The 21,571-nt window shown below is 35.8% G+C and overlaps 3 protein-coding genes across 3 annotated transcripts in view; 2 read left to right on the top strand and 1 right to left on the bottom strand.

Annotated features, from left to right (window-relative positions):
- LOC117117105 (WD repeat-containing protein 88-like) overlaps window positions 1–8,252 on the top strand; it is a 14,783-nt gene extending 6,531 nt beyond the window's left edge. Inside the window, exons 5-9 of the mRNA XM_033261298.1 lie at window positions 4,548–4,674; window positions 5,491–5,675; window positions 6,166–6,248; window positions 6,694–6,855; window positions 7,286–8,252. Of these exons, the coding sequence (XP_033117189.1) occupies window positions 4,548–4,674; window positions 5,491–5,675; window positions 6,166–6,248; window positions 6,694–6,855; window positions 7,286–7,426 (698 nt within the window). The 3' untranslated portion in view covers window positions 7,427–8,252. The remainder of the gene's footprint in view (window positions 1–4,547; window positions 4,675–5,490; window positions 5,676–6,165; window positions 6,249–6,693; window positions 6,856–7,285) is intronic.
- Window positions 8,253–8,969: 717 nt separating this feature from the next.
- On the top strand, window positions 8,970–15,944 carry LOC117117206. Its single transcript, XM_033261434.1, has 4 exons — window positions 8,970–9,212; window positions 12,618–13,031; window positions 13,649–13,756; window positions 14,201–15,944. Exons 1-4 carry the CDS (start codon window positions 9,137–9,139, stop codon window positions 14,611–14,613), a joined length of 1,011 nt encoding a protein of 336 aa, XP_033117325.1. The 5' UTR covers window positions 8,970–9,136; the 3' UTR covers window positions 14,614–15,944.
- Window positions 14,952–21,147, bottom strand: LOC117117205. The gene is made up of 4 exons (XM_033261433.1): window positions 21,005–21,147; window positions 19,165–19,593; window positions 17,975–18,691; window positions 14,952–17,367 (listed from the first exon to the last, which is right to left on the bottom strand). The coding sequence occupies exons 2-4, from the start codon at window positions 19,587–19,589 to the stop codon at window positions 16,365–16,367; spliced, it is 2,145 nt and encodes a 714-aa protein (XP_033117324.1). The 5' UTR covers window positions 19,590–19,593; window positions 21,005–21,147; the 3' UTR covers window positions 14,952–16,364.
- Between the last annotated feature and the right edge of the window lie 424 nt (window positions 21,148–21,571).

The raw sequence follows: 21,571 nt of genomic DNA, 5'->3' as shown, positions 1-21,571 counted from the left end.
TTGACTGACAAAATGCAGAGAAATGAATACAGTGAAAGGTCATTAACCTCACATGACTAAGGCCCAGCTCATTAACAATTTTTAAAATTGTTTCTTTTAGCCATCAGTGATTAGAGATTATTTAATTTATTACTGTAATTAAGCTGAGATTTCAATTTTTTTTTATTGGATAGGGCATGCCAGAATGAATAGTTCAAATGATGGAGGAGGATCGAGATCCGGTATAATTATAAGATTTATATGTACTTTTTCTGACTCTTTTTTATTTGTTGATACTAGCCAAAATGAATTCCATGTTTTTGACATAGCTTTATTAAAGTATATATATTAATTACCAACAGAAAAACAGAAAAATCTGGAAATCCATCAAACATTCAATAGAAAAATTGAATATCTCATTAAAAAAAAGATCAAATCAGGGGCAGATCCAAAAAAGTCCTGAAAAAGGTGGGGGGAACCCATCGAGAGACAACTCTACCCTAGGGGTCCCCGGGAAATATTTATTTTCTAGACGCCTGGAAATAACCTCAGAAGCGTTTAATAATTTAATAATTTATTTTTCTTTATTTTTTTTCTTTTTACTTTCCAAAAGTGGGGAAGGGTGCTGGGGCTGGCATGCCCCCCCCCCATAACCCGCCCTTTATCCAAACGATTCAGTTTTTGCTGATTTACTTGTCTTAAGCTCTGTCCACACTATCAGATTTTCTTGTATGCCCATATACAGTCATGATGTGCCTATATATGGTCATGATGTGCCTATATATGGTCATGATATGCACATGTACAGTCATGATGCTCCTATATATGGTCATGATGTGCCTATATATGGTCATGATATTCCTATATATGGTCATGATATGCACATATACAGTCATGATGTGCCTATATATGGTCATGATGTGCCTATATATGGTCATGATATGCCCATATACAGTCATGATGTGCCTATATGGTCGTGATTTGAGGTCATCATAATCATATTCAGGCGTGTCACATGTTTTTGTCAAATAAAATGTGATAATCTGGACAGGGCTTAACTAGAAAATCCTTGAATTATCACTCAGCTTACTAATCATGTAGACCAGCGTGGGTAGCTGGGAGCCTAATCCGAGTTTCCTTGTTGATTTTCAACAAGGACTGTACAGTATATGTACCTTTACATTTACATACATTTACATTATATTTAATTAGCAGTCACTTTTAGGTATGGTGTCATTTGTAATTCTGTAAAAGGACCTTTCTGCTATTCCCGCTCCTTGGATATTATTACATAAGGAAGGGGCGAATTTAGTGGGGGGGGGGGCTGCCCTGGCCACACTTTTGGGAGGGAAAAGAAAGAGAAATTATTGATCATCTAAAAAATGCATCTAGAAAGCAAAAATTTCCCGGGGCCATGTCTGGACCCCCCCCCCCCTAAGGTAGTGTTGTCTCTCAATTCATACCTCCTCCCCTTCGAACTGCTCTGGATCTGCCCCTGTAAGGTCCCATGCAACGATAGTGTTTTTATGCAAACATTTGTGTTTGTTGAACAACATGTGTGTTTGTTAGACGTGCACTTATTCCTGTTCTGTTCTAAAAAATAATAATGGTCACAACAAAAATATTAACAAATTTAAAAATCCTATCAAATTGGAATAGTGGAATTCCAATCAAATTAGCCTAATACCCGATTCACACGTACAAAAATCTTATCAAATGTAACAAAATGTAACCAAAAGTAACATTTTACGGCACGTGTGAAAGTACCTCTGTGTAATATCCTTGTAAAATCTCGGAACGTCTCGGTAATCTTTACCAGCCTCGCTGAGGCTGGTAAAGCTTCCGAGATGAGCATGGATGGATCTGCGCATGCGCAGGGATTTCAACACAACAACAATCTACTGTGTTTCACGGGGTTCTTGAATTTTCTTCCTTCTGCAGATGATTCTGTTCCACTAGAAATAGATAGGCCTAGTTTTCCTCAATGATGAATGAATTTCCCTTGTTATTGATGTTAATTAGTAATGGTAGAAGAAGAAGATATACATAAAATGAACGTCGGGATGGTGTTAGTACTATTACTAGTATTATCAAGAATCGACAGAAACGTTGGAAGCTATGCCTAGTTTTAGTATTTTTAGTTTAGTTGCCTAGTAGTAGCAGTACAGCAGTTGTTAAGGGCATTGATTGCTTCGAATGTTTACTGTGATGGTGAGTTCAACAGTCCATCTGTGACAGGGGTTCTCAACTAGGCCTAGGCTAGACCTATATCGCAGTAGGGGAAAAAATGGTTCATTGAATAAAGGAAAAAATGATTCATTGAATAAACACTGAATAAATTTTACACGACCTTGGCATTACCTTACAGACGCGTGTGAATGCTTTTTATCTCGGTAGGAATAACTCGGGAGATTGCTCGGTTACAATTTGTTACTTTTTGTTAAATTTAACTTCACGTGTGAATCGGGTATAAGAGTGCAACCGATGATGACACTCTGACTGTTGTAGGGAAGACCCTGCAGAAATAGGGATGACACTCTCAGAAAGAAAACTCAGTAAGTGTAAGGCTATAGCTATTAGGCCCCTTATAAGAGACAGCCCCCAAGGTAGTGTTGTCTCTCAATTCATACCTCCTCCCCTTCGAACTGCTCTGGATCTGCCCCTGTAAGGTCCCATGCAACGATAGTGTTTTTATGCAAACATTTGTGTTTGTGGAACAACATGTGTGTTTGTTAGACGTGCACTTATTCCTGTTCTGTTCTAAAAAATAATAATGGTCACAACAAAAATATTAACAAAGGAAATAAAGTTCCTGTAATTATATGATGATGATGGTGACAGTGTTGGTTGCAGTGATGGAGAGGATGTTGATGATTATAATGATAATATTCTGTGCACAGTTGTCTTTTCAAAAACCAAAAGGTCCACTGATTAACCTCAGATAAGAAAGTATAACACATACTCCAAGTATTGAAATGCATGACATCGTGTCGGGATTCAGTATTTCAACATTAATTATGTCATCATTGGGATGTCTTTTCACGTACATTTATTTCTCATTATTTGTACTTTTAAAGATTTTTTTCACCTTGAAGTCATAACTCCCTTACTTGAGCCGGCGTCGCTAGTTAGCAGTGCACAGTAGTAGAGCCGAGGCTTATTCAAGGTGGAAGTTACTGGAGCCCAGCATACTGGAGCCCAGCATACTGTCGCCGGGGTACCTGTGTGTACACTGTTGTGGTGGTGATGGCTCCTCAACATCGGGAGTGTGCATTTTCCTTTCCTTTCATTTTTGCACTTTGTTTAATGTCAATTTTTTCTGCCGTCTCACTTCATTACTTGAATGGCTTGTTTGTTGTTTTTAATATTTCTTTATTTTTCTTTAATGTTTTTTTAACTATGATCTGTGGTCTGAATACTCTCAGCGCTTTGAGACGATTTTGTTGTAAAAGGCGCTCTACAAATATCCTTCAATTAACCATTAACCATGTTTTTGGCTGTAATTTGTTTTTGACATAAAAACATTTATATACACATCCTAAGGAAGGTGATATTAGTCTAGAGACATTTGCATATTAAGCACCACTCTCTACCATAGCATCTTCAAATACCATGCATATCATTGATTAAGGCATAAGAATAGGTTATTAAGGTTAAGTGCGGGTTTGCGTTATTAACAGCATGCCATTGGTTATCCAGCGCCACCGCTAGAATGATTGTACGGTAGGCTACTGGCCTAATTACTCGCAGGAAATAGGAGATTAAAGTGATTTGTATCACATCCAAGTCAGTACTGATGAAGGCTACACCCTACTGTGTCTTAACCAACCAAATACAGCCCACAGTGATTGATCTTTGCATGTGTTTTTATAGATATATAAACGACCATATGAGTTGTACCATGATAGTTTTGTGTTGTGTGTCCAGGACCTTTACATATTGTTATATATTGTGATTTTTTTTTACTTAAAAAGCCCAAGATTGATAAAACAAGATGCTTGTAAAAACTAAATTTAGTTTAATGAATACTTCAATCCTATCATTTTGCATTTTAAATGTACTTAACCAGTGGCTATTCTTGTTTAAATTACACCCACCAATGAGGTTATGTAGTTATCTCTGTTGGGGTGTTGGTCTGTCTGTTAGCAGGATTATACAAAAACTAATGGATGGATCATCGTAAAATTTAGTGGAGTGATACATACTCATCTAATAAAATGATGATTAAATTTTAGGGTGAAAAGGTTAAAGACAAGGACACAGACATTCAAAAATTGTTCAGAAAATCACCCTCACTGTGAGCAAAGAAGGTTCTTCTTTAGAAACAACCAGTGCCGACTAAATTTTGTTAGTTCAGATCAGTTACAGAGTGTTTGAAACAATGCTGTAAACTTTACTGGTTCAATTCTTGCAACTATCCACATTTTTTTTGTTGATTAATACTTTACTGATACGCATTATAAACTAGTATAACATTAATTTATTATTGCAGAATATTTATGAAAATGAAAGAAACTAAGAAAGGAAGGGATCTCTTATAAAAAAGCAAGTTTATTATTTCCTTGCAGGTCATCATAAAAGTACTATAACCAGCTGTAAGTTTTCACCGAATGATGACAGAGTAGCAACAACTTCCATGGACAAGTCAACTAAATTATGGGATAGAATCAACGAGCAGACGACTGTAACATTAGGGTAAGGATCATGTGAACACAAAAACTGGGAAAATATTAATGAAACTAGGGTGTTCCACCCCTTTTCCCCAGCCTTAAAATATTGAAAAATCTGTATCTTGTTAGCTGTTCCTAATTATTTTTTCAAACTCCCCTGCAATGTCTTAGATTATTTATTTATACAATTTATTATATTTTCCTTGCTTGAGCCAGGCTCTCCTAATTATATACAGTAGCGGCACCGGCAGGGGAGACAACCCCCCACCGCACAGATCAAGCCCCCATTCGGACAGCTCATCAGGCATTCAGACCATTAAAAATATAAAAATAGGCCCACACCAAGCCAACACATGTCTGTCACAGTCTGAGAGTGCCATTTCCGACTATCCAGAGGTTCCCATTCTTAAAATGTCTCATTTGGGAGGGGGATCCCCTCTCAAACCCTTTCTCCCAGCCTACAAGCTCAAGTCCCCCTGTCGGACAGCTTAGCACCCCCGCCCCCAGAAAATATATCCTAGAACCGCCACTGATAGTTATGTAAGAACGTTGTAATTTTGCAAACAATAACTATACAAGCAGTTGTTAGTATGTGTGCATGTTATGTTCAAAATCTCTTGGCTATTGCGTACATAAACTTTTATATTTGTGGGACATGGACATATTACTGGCTATTAAATAACATGCTCTGTTTAGCCAGTTGTTGAGTTTGATTGACACCCCTAAAAGGACCATTATGTGTGCATGATGTAGTTAAGCGTGTGTGTTTTAACTCATTTTGTTTTACTTATCCATGCGCATTCTAATGTGTATTTCATTTGCATTATTTGTATTCTGTCAGGGACCACAGCAATGTCATTTCGTGCTGTTGCTTTACAAGCAATGAAAGACGTCTCTGCACCGGGTCATGGGACAAACAGCTTCAGGTGTGGGATGTATCAACAGGAATATTTCGCAGTAAGGGGCCAACCACATTCAGCAAGGGGCACGAAGGTTCCATTAGCTCATGCTGCTTTAGCAAAGATGGTCAGTATGTTTATAGTATATTTAGGAAGTGATGATTATTAATTTCCTAATATCTTAAAAGGAATTGTCTTTAGCTGCTTTGGTCTCTAATTAGAATAATAAAGGTAAAAGACATTTGTTAATTTGGGAACACAGTTTAAGTGGTCTTTGCTTGGAGGTGGTCTTTAATTGGAGAGGTCTTTAATTAGAGGGAGACCTGTATATAATCATCAGCAATGGTTCCTCATAAATCAATGGGATCTGATTGGTTAAGTAGCGGGAGAAAGTACTTCTTTGCCCTGCCGCGTGATGTGCAATCTCTAGGCCACGTTGCTATGTAATTTATGACACACATGAAGCTAAAGGAGCGATTGGCCGTTAGATTGCCCAGGCATACTTGGTCTATACTATTTTCATTACTTTTTTAGGTCTCATATAGTCTATGTATGAGGTACTGTATATAAAACAAATGAATTTGTATATTATGTTTTATGGGATTTCGATATTGTAGGAACAATACTAGTTTCTGGTGCTTATGACCAGACTGTAGTTGTATGGGATGCTGATAATTGTGGGCCAAAGCTAACTTTAAAGGTAAGAAATTATTTCTATTGTTATTTTATTTTATTATTATTACTCATTGTTCTTTTGAATCTACAGTTGATGGTTTGTGTGCTCTGCTGCCCTCTATGGTGTAAAGTAAGCAAAGCTAAAGTTTTTAACCAATAGAGGGCAGCAAAAGTGCTGAATTGGGTTCATTAAAATTAATATTGAATTAATATAATAAGGTTTAATGAGAGTGAATGGACATAAAGAGAATTCATAGCAAAGTATGTTGAAAAGCTAAAACACATGTTCACATATAAATTTACTATTTAATTAACAAAGAAAGAAAGATATGGCAAAACAATGTAGATTCTCTGTGTCAAACAATTTGAAGTACATTTAGTTACTTTAAATAACATATGTGTATGAAGACTGGTACATTTCAGTAGTACAGTATTGTAGTATGTTTTAATAATGTTTTTCTAACTTTTAGGGTCATACTGATTGGGTAACTGATGTAGATTTTAGTCAAGACCAGAATTGGATCCTGTCGTGTTCTAAAGACAAGACAATAAGACTTTGGAACATTGCAAACAGTGATAAAATCCCTCTAGTGTTGGAAAACAAAAGAAATATGGGGTTGCAGATAGTGAAGGTAAAATATTGAATCATTTTCTAAGGTCTGGCCCTCATGAAGGCTATCTACATATAGTGGCATAACAGCTATGATCTCTCACTGGATTAAGCCAGGAGCCCCAGGGCCTAAAAGGCCCTGGAATATTTATCAACATTTTTTGCCCATACATTACCGTTTGGTAAAAAAACATAAGGATGCTTTTGAAAACATCAAGTAAGCTAACATGGGTGGGGCTTTTTCTCCAGGGTAGTAGGGCCCTGAAGAAACCTAATTAGCCAGGTGCTCAGACCTCTTTTGTTATGCCACTGTCTGCTCAATTCTGATGTGTATTTGTGGCAGTTGTCATACACACATTGATCTACATATTCTGTCAGTAAATGTGTAAGATTAATCGGTTTACAAAAAAATATAAATATGGTCTATAATTATATTTCCTTTTCTCAATTAGTGCCAGCATTGTGGGAAGCCATTCTCGATATCGCAGGTTGAATCTAGTGGTCGAGTCGACATGTGTGTGTTCTGCCGGATGCAAGCAGGACGCAAAGAAATCATGATAGAAAATGAATTGTGGTCAGCTCCTGACGACTGACAATGAAACAATATGTCTTCAGTAGAGGAGGAGGCAGAGGGGCAGGGGGGTGGCACAAAGTTATTAAGCTTCTAAATACACTTAACAGAGGTATAATAAGTAAATGACAATGGCAACACAAAGTAAGATAGAATGCTTCAAAGAATTGGTGGGTTGGTGTGAATTGTTGTGTTTGTAGTTGCCATTGTTAATTGAAATGGAAAAAAAAAAAAGATTTCTTTTCCGACTCTTGTCATGACCCCTTTTGTATAAATCCTTGTGTATTTGAGATCTAAGCTTGCAATATCCTTGTCAATTACTTTGTTGTGATTAGTTAAAATAAAATTAATAAAAACAATATATACATAGCCAATGTTAAAGTTTTATTGTTCATTTTATATAATATAAATGTCTAATAATAAAAAAATTTTTTTTTATTGTAACAGCTAAGGAAGTATTCAATATTTTGGAAGACATGATGTGAATTCTGAAACAAATGCTAGGAGGTTCCCGCCTTCCTACTCAAGACAAGTTTCCTCAAAGTCAAATTATTGGCAGATTTTGAATAAAAAAGTATGCCGTTAATGTGTGAATAAAATGAAACTATTTATTGCGAAATAAGTGTTGTTAAATAAGAGTATACAGTATTTTCGTTTGTGTATCACCAAATTTGTTCAAAATATTAAATGTTATCAATGGCGTGAGTGCATCTGTTTATGATAGGCCTAGCTGTCTTCATTTTATTCATAATATTTTTTGTTCTTTCTAATCTAATAAATCCAATGAATGGATGCAAAAGACCCTTTAAGATATATTTTCATTAAAAATTTTATTCAAAACATCACAATACCATGTATTACAATGTCTGTTTGAGTCCTGTAAAAAAGATATATACCAACAACTGTCTGTTTATTTTACTATGGCTTCTTTATAAAATATTTTTTTACGTTTGCCATAAAATAGAGGGAAAAAATGAACCTATATTTTTTTTTTTTCGAGATTTATGGTCGGTCATAAACAACATCTAACTTCCACATGTTATTTTGATTGATGGTAGACCAGGGCATATTCTCTGAGTGAGTTTTTTCTAAATCAATGTTGTGACCATGGAGGTTGATTTCTCCGTTTTTTAACAAAGGCTGCATGTTTAATAGTAGGCCTATGTTTTATCATAGAGAAAATAGAACAGATCAACCTGTTAATAGGCGTTTCCCCCCTGCGAGAATATTGTATGTGCTCGCGTTCTCAGGGACTGTCTCCTGTAGAGTGGATGAGCCAGTTCATTCTTTTACAAAAACTGCAATACCTGGCCTCACCAGGACACCTTGATGGAAAGGTCGATCTATTCATCTGCTGGCACCCCTTCATAATATCACATTAGGACTAACTATTAAAATATTCATATCTTTAAAAAATAATTATTCAATTAAATTTTTAAAATACACAACCCAAAAGTGCAATATGTATTGATCCAGTTTGTAGCCCTACATGCAATTTGACAATGAGAAGAGACAATATAGCATTTTTTTTTATGAATAGGCCTGTCAGTGGGCGTGTGTTAACTGCATTGAACAGCAGTTATCTATAATGATTGAGTGTTGTTATGTTAATTGAAGCGTGAAGTGATTGACAACCAACGATATTATACCACTGTCGCTTGTCTCTTCCTATCTGTTGACCAAGCAAGGTTTAATGACCATTCTGCCACACAACTCTACATAGACCATCGTTATGGAAGGAGTTTATATTTTACCATATATTACCTGTTTATGTTTACTTCATCAAGTTTCGTTTGGATACAATATTTGTAAGTATATGCCTATTATTTCGTTTTCAATATACATCTATTTTTTGTTAGCCGATTTATCCACACAATGATAAGGATCTGTGGGTTAGTCGTTAATTAATCATCCATGTTTCCAAATCTATGTTGCATTATAATATGACAGTATAAATATTAACATAAACTTTAAGCATTTCGAGTTAATCTCCTATTTTTGTTGTAGGCCTACAATCATAGATGAAGGCCTGGTATTGTTGAGTCGCACTGTAGGCTCAATATAATTATTAGTTTTAATAGTAATTCTAGAAAAATACGATTGTTTATGGTTTGAAATTCTACTCTCACGGTTCAATATTAAAGTAGACTTGCATATTGACATGTAATTGATCAACGCTTTAACTTTCGTAGCCGATAGGTTAGCATTTAGTGGGCCTAGGCCTAAATGGCAACTTATCGACTACTAAAGTTACTTTCTATGTAATCTCGTGGTGGTTCAATATCAAATTCGATTGCTTTGTTGACATGCGATTGATCAACGTTTCAACTTTCGCTCTAGATCTTGATTTTTATTTCAATTATATACACATCGAGGGCACTATTAAAATAGGAAAAAAAACATTATCGAACGAGATGCTATGTCTATAATCAATACAAAATATCCTTGCAAATTTAAGCAGGCTTCTGTATTCAACTGTTAAAGATTTGATCGGCTGTCGAAATATCATAACACTTGCTGTTTCGTAATTAGTTCAAATAGGGAACAGTCCCATTAATAATTAATAATTATAATAATTTCATTGGCCTACCCCGTTGATAATTTTTGTTTAAATTTTGACTTAGAGGAAACACGAATATGAATGTCGAAATAAATTTAAAGCGCAGCTGACTTAATACAGTGATAAACTTGGGAGCCTCTTCATTACGATAAATACATTTCCGGAGTGTTCTATAAACACTATTGTCATTGGATTGTAAATGTGTCTTCTCCTTAAGAAAAGACATGTAGGCGAATCGGAAGAATCAGTTCACACCCTTTCGTGTGAAATGAATGACAGGCGTCAATCAAGGGTTCAATAATGATGACTAATGATGGCAACAATGGGTGTAAGTGGTATTAGACAATTAATGTCAATGATTTACAAAGTTTGTATGTAATGCTGGTCGCCGAAGTAAACATGTCGTCTTACGTGCTAGTCATGTTTTTAACCCTTATTCTTTTGTGATTTTTATTGCCGTAAGTTAAACCTATAGGTCCTCCTTGGTTGAACAACTCTACTTGGTGATATTGAGACATCCAGGGTAGCCCGTGTTTTTAGAAATGGATAATTTGTTTTTTCGGTTAAATTTGAAACAATCAGTAAAATAAAAATAAAAATATATAGCACCTTACCTTTAAAAAAACAAGATTCATCTGGGCACTATAAAGTTTGAGTAGTGTTTTAATAATCCAAAACGGATAATAATATCAGAGACTTACTATTAATATTGTAACAGTAACAATAAATTTTCCTCAATTCATCACAAGGTGGTTGTAGATATTAATAACTTTTCTTCGGTTAAATTTGAAACAATCTGTAAAATTTTAATTAAAATATACAGCACCTCACCTTTAAAACAAGGTTTCGTCCTATAGGCGCAATAAAGTTTGAGTAGTATTTTAATAATCCAAAATGAAAAATAATATCAGTTACTATTAATATTGTAAGTAACATTACATTGTCCTCAATCGTATTAACTATTAGTATTACCATTACAAACTAGTAGGCCTCCAGTCTATTTTACTTCGAATGCAATTATAATGATGATGATAAATTACCGTCCAAAATAAAGCATGTAATTCGTTCATGAACGATAATAGGCTTATAATTATTACGAATTACTCATTCGTTAACTGCCTGGTACAGTATACGGAATTCTGTGGCCTAGTCCTGTCATTTACAAAGGTCTGGTTAATTTTAATATGCAATTAATGCTGATTTAGACGATGATGTAATCAGTCCTTAAATTAGCATTCGAGAAAAAAAAAACTATAGGCCTATTGAATGTTCTCTGAAATCCAAATACGTGGGAACAGTTACGGTAGTTGTTGATTGATGAAGATTCTCCTAGTATCCAGGTATTATAATTGTGTTAGCTTCTAAACTTAAACTCTGGATAAAAAAATGTTAGTTGTAAATATTTTTCTTCTAGGTTTTATACGCGACAAGAAACTGCTTTCTTCTGGTATAGATCCTCCATATTGGTATTTTTTCACGAAATAATTTACTCTATTGTTAGGCCTATATTATATTACGACTGTCATATTAAAATAAAATAAATGTTGTTGGAAAAAAAAAAAGTTGACGTAAACAGAAGTTCAATAGAAATGGTTGATATAGACCTATTTGTTACATTCATTACCCACCCGAATCACTTGCGAATTTTTTTCGCTAGTATTTGGGGACGTACTAAGTATTCAGTACGATTATACGTCAGGTAGGGCAAAACATTACTCCTATAATATGAAGTGTGTTTATAAACCCCGAGTGAGGGGAGGGGCGGAGAAGACAAATACACGGATTGCATAATCGAAAACGTCCACTTCATTGTTTAACCAGAATATAATAGAGCTGTTAGTTCATTCTGTGCAGTAACAAACAATTATAGTGCATCAATTTACTGAAAAATAAAAAATAGGGAATACTTTACTTTAATATTTTTTATTAATACAATACGGTATCAATTGTTGGCATTTAAAATATAAGAATAATTGTTTTGTTGTCATTTGAATCGACAATTTCTGTAATATCATTAAACTGTTCAATATTTTAATACCAAGGAGCTATAATTATAACACGGTTCTACAATAATATTGTAAAGCCACAGCCCCTAAATTGTTTGTCATATCCTCATGGTCAGAGTTTTCATTTATTAATTAGCGCATCTCACTTAACCACCTTCTTCAATTGTAAGTACTTGCGACGTGCAAATCCAAGGCCACCATCATCACAAGTGTCATCGTTATTTCGTTAATAAATGCAACACTAGGGTCTAGTTATAATAATAAGAAACGAATGTTCAGGAATAATAAATATGGCCTTGCTATATTGGACGAATATGTATACATTTGCTTATAGCCAGCACACACTGCACGAATCTGTTTTATTGCATTTATACTTTAATATCACTCTACATAGTTGAAAAATTTTGAAAGATCACACTTCGTGTCAATGTGTTCATAGGCACGTGACCTTGATTAATATTATCATCATCATCATCGTCAATATCATTATTATTAAATATTATTATTATTTATTATTATGTATTATCATTATTTATTAGGCCTATTAATTTTATTATTATTATTAATATTAGGCCTCCATAATTTTATTATTATTATTATTATTATTGATTAAAGACTAATCATTGTTTTTTACTTCGATCTCTCAGCGTATGTTCAGCATGACATCAAGGGCGAATGTTGGCAACGAATCTCAAATGTTGGTGGCATCATCTTCTCACACGCTGGTCACCATAGTTACGCTGACAATTCCGACTGCAAAATAACCATAGTAACGAAGCCCGGACTAAGGATAGCAATCCGTTTCGACAGCTTTGACATCAAGGACTCTGTTAACTGCTATCAGGATGAAGTCTTGGTGTATGATGGGGCAGCGTTCTCCAGCCTTACGCTGAGTGGGACTATGCGCGGACTATGCGGAACCACCGTCCCGTCAGACTACGAACACATCGTTAGTACGGGCAATGAGATGACAATTCGCTTTATCACTGACAACAATATTTCAAAAAACATTGGTTTTACTATTGTTTATACCACAATATATCCGGATTACACTTCAGAAGGTAAGGGTGAACCCTCGTTATCCTTAAAGATAGAAAAAAAAAAACTCTAACTCCTATTAAATATTTCTCTGATTCTTACTGAAAATGAACCATCTGACTTCGGTTGGCCACCGATGCACAGCGCGCGTAACCTCACTTACAACAGACGTCCCCATTGGCCATTATATCCGTTTATACTTAGGCCTATGTTGTGTGTGACACAAGAACATACACAAGACGTACAATAGGAGCAACAAAGCGATTACAAACCCAGTGTCTACATTTACACTGCCAAGACTTTCGGTTTCAATGTGATTTTTCTATTATCTGTGTTTAAACATGTTGGAACATTTTGTTTTTTATTATGCTATAAAAGATAGGCCTATTCGTATGCGTTAAAACTGTCCGACTGGACATAATAAAATCAGTAAGCCAAGCATACCTCTATCGACGAGCCAATACATTTTATCATTTAACAATTTAATTTATTCCGTAACCTCCTAAAAAAATACAATAAGCCTATCACATGCTACAGAAGACATATACATGGGCTTGTTCTAAATTCATACATTTATTTTCATTTTTTAAATCTCAAATACAACTTCTCTTATCATAACTCATTTTGCAATTATCTGTAGATTGTTTCTCCTGCAATGAAAATGCCATGTGTATTCATAAGGACCTGAAATGTGACGGCCTTCCTAATTGCAATGACGGAAGTGACGAAACAAATAGTCTCTGTAGCCGTAAGTATAAGATTTGATAGATATAATAATGATCTGTATTAAAACTGTACTAAGCATAAATGGTGATTAAATAATTTTTTTTACATGAAAACCGTCTATTGTAAAAGTAGGGTTCAGTTTATATTGAGGGCGAAAATTATAAAGAGTATCGGTATCAAAAGGGTTCCCTACCGAGCTAATTTGGTCTTCCCTCTGTTGTTTAAAGCGTTCGAAGTAAGTTAAGGTATACTAGATTCCTAAGGGAGGGAGGGAGGACACCCAAGAAAATGAATTAGGAGCCCCGAGTCCATCCTTTGCAAACGTTGAATGATTACATCATACTGTAACTGTTATATCATCAGCTTAAATAAAAGATATTTTACATTTGAAGACATCGCCCAATAAAAAAAAATCTATACAGTAGTTGTTATTTTTTATATCACTTTGTGTATTTTTTTTCCGTAGCTCCAACAGAAAAACCGATTGTGATAGATGACGGTTGGATGACCTGGATGGGAACAGCATTCGGCGTCGCCTTAGCATTTGCCATTGTATTCCTCTTGCTCATCACTCTGATTATCTGTACCTGCTGTGGGTGCAACGAACCAGCCGGTCACGGAGATGTCAGCGATTCACAGAGCTACGAGGCTGCCATCGAACCGATGATCATTCCCAGACCGAATTCCCTTCAATATATATCAGTTGGCTGCAGTGAGTGTGGCGTGAACCAGAAATTTCCTACGTTAACAGAAAGACCTGACCACCAATTCTCAGACTTATTCATACAACCAATGCGACCAGATATGCGATATTTATCTGCAAACACGTTAATTACCACAGATGAACATTATGTTGAACTTCCACCTGAACATATATGATGGTTGAGATAGGCCTATGTTTGCCTTTCGCAACTTTTATTATAAATGTTTTTTGAAAAAGTTTCCATTGGAATTTACATTGCAAAGAGTTGTTGTCGTGCGTCCAGCTAACACGATGGTATGGAAAGAACACGGGGTGTTGATGTGATTATACCTTATGTCCAAAAACAATGAAAATGTGCAAAAGCGAAAAGAGGAAAAACGTAACATTTGGTTAATTAACCAGAGGCTATTTAATGGTAATGGCGGGGGTACTGATCAAGATGACAATTGGGAATGTGGGTTGGTCGCATTGACAACTTATGTGAATGACGAACGGTTCTCTGTTGTGGTGGTGATATTATTCATGTTGGCATAGGCCCTACATTTAAAACATTCCAGATCACTTATTACACAACTATCGTCTGCACCGTTCATGACTTTAGTAGAGTTCAGTAATTTGTATTATCCTCAGTCTTGCTTGCCGTATCCATTAATGTGCCTAACGTCATGTACTGTGTTTATTTTGCCTTCTAAATATTGATCCCAAATCCCAAGTCGCTTTACAGATAGCTTTGTTGCCCAAAGGCCCTGTCACCGTCTTGTGACATGCTAATAGTAATTTTTGTGCATGCGTGGAAATATATATAGGCCTAGGTCTAAGGGAGTCATCACAATCAGGTAATAATTGATTGATGCCAATTACGCTGTGTTGGTATATAATCATAATTAAATCATTGTGGCGCGTTGTTCTTGGGCTATGTGAATGGCAGGAACAACCCGTCATATTAAATTGGATATATACAACTCTAATTAAGCAGTCAAATTAACCAATTGGTGTCATTATATTCCTACCAATAAACACATTAATAAACAAAAAATCTATACTTGCTTCCTAAAGTTTATAAAAAAAGTCAAAAATGCATAAAAATACCTCTCTGCGATAGAAAATGTAATAATTCGTCCGTGTGCGAGCACTGTATGGATTTTAGTTCTTCAACTTCTGCTTAAAGTATTCGTCAATGTGGTAATGCAATATTTTAGACATTGTAAGCAGGTTAGAATATTATTCGCATATCCTTGTTTTTACATTTATAGCAATTACTATATAATAAAGATTTTAAAGGGTCCAAGAAAAACCGGTTATTTTGTTGATCTATCTATCTTGGGGGAATATTCTCATTCATGTACAGATAATGAATATTTCAAAAATGTACTTATAACATAAAAGTGTAAATTAGATATGAGAAAAAATTATAAAAGAAATATTATTGTAAATATTATCTGAGATTATATGTAGTGTTGCCAATAGTTGTATGCACAGTATTATAAGCAATAAAATGAAAAAAAAGTGACATTCAGTGTATTTCATAATTGTTTTTATTATAAAAAGCGTTAGTAAGTGTTAACAGCTGTAATGCTAATAGGTTCCATTCCTTCTTTAATATTAATACACAATATAACATAATTTGTTTATATGATCATGATATATACCACAAAATTAGTGTTATGTATTTTTGATATATTATCTAGGCCTATATATATTCATACATTCACTGATATAAATAAATGAATATAATAAATAACATATTAAATTAGTGCCATCCAAATGAAAATATCAGTGACGGATCCAGTGGTGATGGGGCGCTTACTCCCTTCTCTAGCAGCAGGAAGAAATCTCTCGCCATCTCCCTGTTCGTAACACATGAACTCTCTAAATAACGTTAATATTAAAACGATATAGGCCTATTTATTTTCGCTCGTAGTGCTTATCACCGACTCGTTAACCGATGCTGTGCCGAATGTATTCTGGTTTTGTGCGTTGGTCCACCATCTGTGTATTCGGCGAGAGTCGAAGCGGACTGTGGCCGCATACTCGCTTTTAATGATTCTAATTCTTCACATTGTTTCTTCTTTAACCACTGATCGTATGCACGTTGCGCGTCTAACCGTTTGGTATCATTTGCTGAGCGTTTACTTTGCTGACTTACAGGAGGACTTCGAATGGTTAATTTTGATCTGTTCTTTTCTTTCAACCATTCGTTGAATGTTTTCCCCTGCCTGGCGATTCTGCATTCCTGACTTTTTGCAACCTGGCTCGCCTGTCTTCGTTTTATTACATCAGCCTTTTTCTTTTTCATCAGCCAATCATCAAACGCTTTTACATTTGTTGAACGAACCGATTTTTCTTTAGAAACCTCTTTATCTTCCTCTACCTTAGTCCCTGTTACTTTGTTTAACATCGTTCTAACTTTTCTAATCAGTTTTTCATCTTTTGCGTCTTGATGTTTCAGCGCTAGCCATTGTTGGAATGCGTGTTCATTCTCTTCATCCGTTGCTCGTTTCTTTCCATACTTTAATTGAAATCGTTCTTTTTCTGATACAAACCTTGGCACTGTGGCTTCACGTATTCGTTCTTCTTCCGTCTGACCTGACTGACAACGATCAATTATAATTGGACGGACGTTCATTTGAGATGACGCAGGCACGCGCGGTGAATCACGTAGGTGTGATACACGCCCGTGCGGTGAGTCGAGTGTCGATAATTCGTGTGTACATGACGGATCAATAGCGTGTGCCGGTTCGTGAGCGAGCGATGATTCATGAGTATGTGACGATCCGAGGGCGAGTGCCGAGTCCTGATTTCGTACTGGATTAGGTAAACCGTGAGAATGACACATGACTGATGATTTGTGGAGAACTGAGCTGCCAAATTCAGTTTTCATATTCATACTGTCATATTCACAACCGTGGCACCCACCAAAGCAGCATACACTGTAACCAAAGATAAAACCAATCAATGTAAATTTAAAGTCTTTTTTGCCTATATCTTTAAGTAGCAAAATTATAACAAGACTAAAGGCCTGTTTATATTTCAACGATAACGATAATGATAAAAAAGCTAAAAAGCGATTGTTCATATAGAAAACAAAAGAAGTTTTCACACTAGGACGATTCGATAACGATTTATCGTGTATACGATACGGTAACAAAATATTTTAAAAACTCAAATCAGATGACGTCATAATCATAGAAAAACGATAAAATCGTTGCTACTACTAGGATTTTAATGTTTTTCCATGATTTTGACGTCATCTTATTTTATTTGTCAAAATATGTTGTTATCGCATAACTGATACATCGTTATCGAATCGTTCAGTGTACAAACTTCTCTTATTTCTTTTATTTTCTATATGAACAATTGCTTTTTAGCTATTTTATCGTTATCGTTATCGTTGAAGTATAAACAGGCCTTTAAGTTGTTATGATCCGGTCACTTTTGATTGAAATAAATGAAATCACTTGGCTATAAATCAAATATGATTTAGAATATTGATTCTTATTAATACACTTAAATTAGGCCTATGTACCGTATACTTACTTCTCTTGGTTATCTAATGTTGATTGCTGATAAAAGTCCACTTTATTATGATTTTTATTGGCATGCGATTCATTCCCACGTAAATGTATTCTTTCTTTTGGATTAGTCTCACTTTGCACACAACCAAACTCTACCGAGGGATCGCTTTTCACGATAAATGCAGACTTAGGTCTACGACGTCCACTCTTTTTAAATTCATGTCCACTTGACTTGTCGTTATCTAGTCTACCACCCGTTTTATGTAAGACTGTCTCACTATTCTCCTGCATATCTGTTTCATGGGGAATAGGAGTTGTCTTAGAGGACTTCACAACTGCTGATCGTGGGCGTTGTCCTGGCAATGGGTACAGACGGATTTCTTCGGGTCCTGGGCTGATACACAACTGCTGGAGATCAATCACGGGGGTAACACTCTGTCCTAAATTTGTTGGGGGGAAATTGGTAGCAAGTGGCCACGGTAATTTCAACTTCATTGTCTTCCCATCCCATTTAATCTTGATGCGACGAAATTCAATGAGTTTGCTCTCCACCTCCTTCTGACCACATCTCACAGCCAGCTGCTGTGGAGTAAACCCGAACTTGTCGTGAATATCCACAGAAGCATGGTGCTGTAAAAGTAGCCCCACACAATTCATCATACCCATGGCGCTGGCGATGTGCAATGATGTTCGGCCAGTCGCCGTCTGAGTATTAGGGTTCACACCGTCTGACAACATCCTAAAAAGTATTGAAAAAATATAGTTAAATGACATCATCGGGAATGATGATGATGACATAATTAATGTCGAAATATTGAATCCCGACACGATGGCGTGCATAGTTAAATGAGAAATAGGGATTACTTGTGACCAAAAGCTTGGCTCCCGGGCATGAAGAAATGCTCCGTATGACAGTGAGTAAACAAAATGAATTTATTCAAACACTGTGCTGTGATAAAGTGACGTTTTGGTCCTGAAAGTTAAAAACAATCGTCGGCGTCAACTACAAACGCAATAAGGATTACACATTTCAAATGCTTCAGCTTGAAAAATATCAACTATACCCCGTAATACAATAAGTTATCCCATGTATCGTTCGTGGCCGTTAGCATGATAACTTTTTTACCTAGAATTTTGGATTTAAGATTTAGAAAATATAATATTGTGATCATTGATTATTTTTCATTACGTAATTTTAATAATTGTACGCACCTTGCCACCAGGAAGTTATATCCCTTATGTGAACTTATAAACATAACGACAGATCTCCTTCGCGCGACGATAGACTTATCAAAATGACGGTAGATATCGTTAATCACCGATGTAATATCGCCAGCCAGCGACGCTTCAATCAAATCTTCCCAGCCGTAGGGGTAGTTCACGGCGATGTGGACGCCTGGGATGATGATACTGGAGCGCAGCGTCTCGTCATCTTCATACAGGAGCCGGTTTTTGTACGATAGGTTCTGTATTTCTACGGGAATTCCGACGGTGAACTCTATCACTGATTTCAATTCGAAGATCGTCATATCGTATCGCACTGACAACGGAGCAGTTTTTCCAGATGGTAGACGCACAAATACGTCAAAATGTTCTTGTATATGGTCACCTTGAGCCGCCATTTTCGTCGAAACCATGTTGCTGTAACGTATAATGTGTGGTAACATAATATTAATGCAAGAAAAGGTCGAGATACAGTCTTGGTTATTATTACTAAGCAACTCCTAACTTCACGGCTTTTCAAATCAAGTTAATTGATACCGCCAGACCGACACTTTAGTGATAGCTTCAATTCAACTCTTGTAAATATACTTTGCACGTAGGATAAACACTCAATGACTGTTAAGTAAATACCCGTTATGTTGTGTGAAAGATAAATTTTTAGATCGTAAACGGTCACGAAAAGGGTATAGCACGGAGCAATTATTCTCAACAATACGTCTGCTCTGGTCTATCTTGGCAGCCATAAAATAACCTAATTATCAGGCTATTATCTATTACAAGGAACACAAAAATAAATAAAGATCTAACATTCACATACACACCATTGTATTGTATATCGAACAGGCAATATCGAGATGGCTGACTATAATTTTGTTCAAGCAGGAGAGCCTGGGAAGATTCAGAAACCCGTGGGGTTGATTGATAGGAGTCAGGGGTTGGGGGGGGGGACTCCAGAAGGAACGCCTTAAGTTTTACTATAGTATTCAGATGTTCTAAGAGTAAAGAGTACAGTAGTTGACTAACGTTTATCACTTAAAAAACTTTTCACCCTTGCAGCTCGGGTGCTACGGACGTAATGAACGTTGGGCAAGTGGCCAGTGGTGACAGGGCGGAAATGGACTGGTTAGTATTTAAATGTCTAATTTAAATGATCATTAGTTCGAAATGGAATACATTGTTTTCATAATTCCTTTATTTTTCCCAGTGGCCGGAGCCTGAACAGAACTGAGAACTTTTTCTCAGGTTTAAAAATCATGTTTTTACTTAGGCCTACAAACACATAGGCCTAATTAATCACTCACAGAATCATAAACAATCAGAGTTTACAAAGTATATTATAACAAGCGTATTTTTTATTCATAAGATATCAGGTCAAAAATGAAATGCTTTATCTTGGCCTTTGATTACCCAATACCATGCGCACATGTGACAGAAGTTCTTACCCTACAAAACATATTAGGAAAACAAAATTACACATTTAACTTTATGATACTTTGGACTTATTCCTAAATCATCAACAAAAATCACACTTAACTATAAACAGAGCGTTGCTATAAATAATGAAAAGGAAAAAAAGCATTTTATTCCAGACTAGGTAACATGTTAACTCTTAGTTAAGCACGAGTAGGGAGGTTAAGAGCGGGTCAGAACCTCGGAGATGCACTCTAAAGTAGCGTCTCGAAGACAAGTAGAAACTCATTGTGTTGGCCTAACGCCAGGACTCGAAAAGTCCTGTTATTGGAACGTTTAAATTAGTTAAAATTAAAACACAACTTATTAAAACACAACTTTCTCCCATCAATCTGGGGACAAAGGTATTTTAACTTACACATGTGATAAACATATACCGGTAGCTGATGAACTGCCTACCAGCTTGCTATTACCATGGTGACACCCTCTTGACAACCTGCTTCCTGATTACTGTACGATCGGACATTTTTTTTTTCCATTTCAGTGGTTTCTTTGAACGGCCCTCTATTGTTTCACCGGAACGTTATCGATCGATGTGTAGTTGAATGGTAGGAGGTTTTATTATGGTTGGCCTATAATCAATTCGGTGGTGTCGAACACACTATTCATGAATTTTTTTAAAGGACTTCAAATAATAAGTCTATAGAATTGAAGTGAAAACTCATCCAATTTATAATGATTTTAAACAAAGTAATTCCTGTTTTCGCCAATGTGTTAGTAGGTCTACCACCTCACACGATCGTAGTGTAGTAGTAGGGGACACAGAAAAGTATCTTTTTACATTTAAAAAGAAATCATTTCATTTGTTTGTCTTGGCACAACAACATATAATTGTTGCAAATTTCTAAATTAGGCCAGACGAAATCACCAAGATTATGCTTTTATGTGAACATATCATTAAAATGGCAGACTTTTCAATAGAGCC

The sequence above is a fragment of the Anneissia japonica genome, unplaced genomic scaffold, assembly GCF_011630105.1.
Source record: "Anneissia japonica isolate Jap-2015-1 unplaced genomic scaffold, ASM1163010v1 scaffold287835_len3118868_cov185, whole genome shotgun sequence".
In the NCBI taxonomy this organism is placed as follows: domain Eukaryota; kingdom Metazoa; phylum Echinodermata; class Crinoidea; order Comatulida; family Comatulidae; genus Anneissia; species Anneissia japonica.
This window is presented reverse-complemented; position numbering and strand designations above follow the sequence as displayed.

Bases quoted from the DNA above. Each gene is read 5' to 3' on its own strand.
- LOC117117206 (XM_033261434.1), top strand. From the start codon at position 9,137: ATGGAAGGAGTTTATATTTTACCATATATTACCTGTTTATGTTTACTT. The intron at 13,032-13,648 runs GTAAGGGTGAAC...AATTATCTGTAG, and splicing joins TCCGGATTACACTTCAGAAG to ATTGTTTCTCCTGCAATGAA. The intron at 13,757-14,200 runs GTAAGTATAAGA...TTTTTTCCGTAG, and splicing joins AACAAATAGTCTCTGTAGCC to CTCCAACAGAAAAACCGATT.
- LOC117117205 (XM_033261433.1), bottom strand. From the start codon at position 19,589: ATGGTTTCGACGAAAATGGCGGCTCAAGGTGACCATATACAAGAACAT. The intron at 18,692-19,164 runs GTGCGTACAATT...AATACTTTTTAG, and splicing joins TATAACTTCCTGGTGGCAAG to GATGTTGTCAGACGGTGTGA. The intron at 17,368-17,974 runs GTAAGTATACGG...CTTTGGTTACAG, and splicing joins ACATTAGATAACCAAGAGAA to TGTATGCTGCTTTGGTGGGT.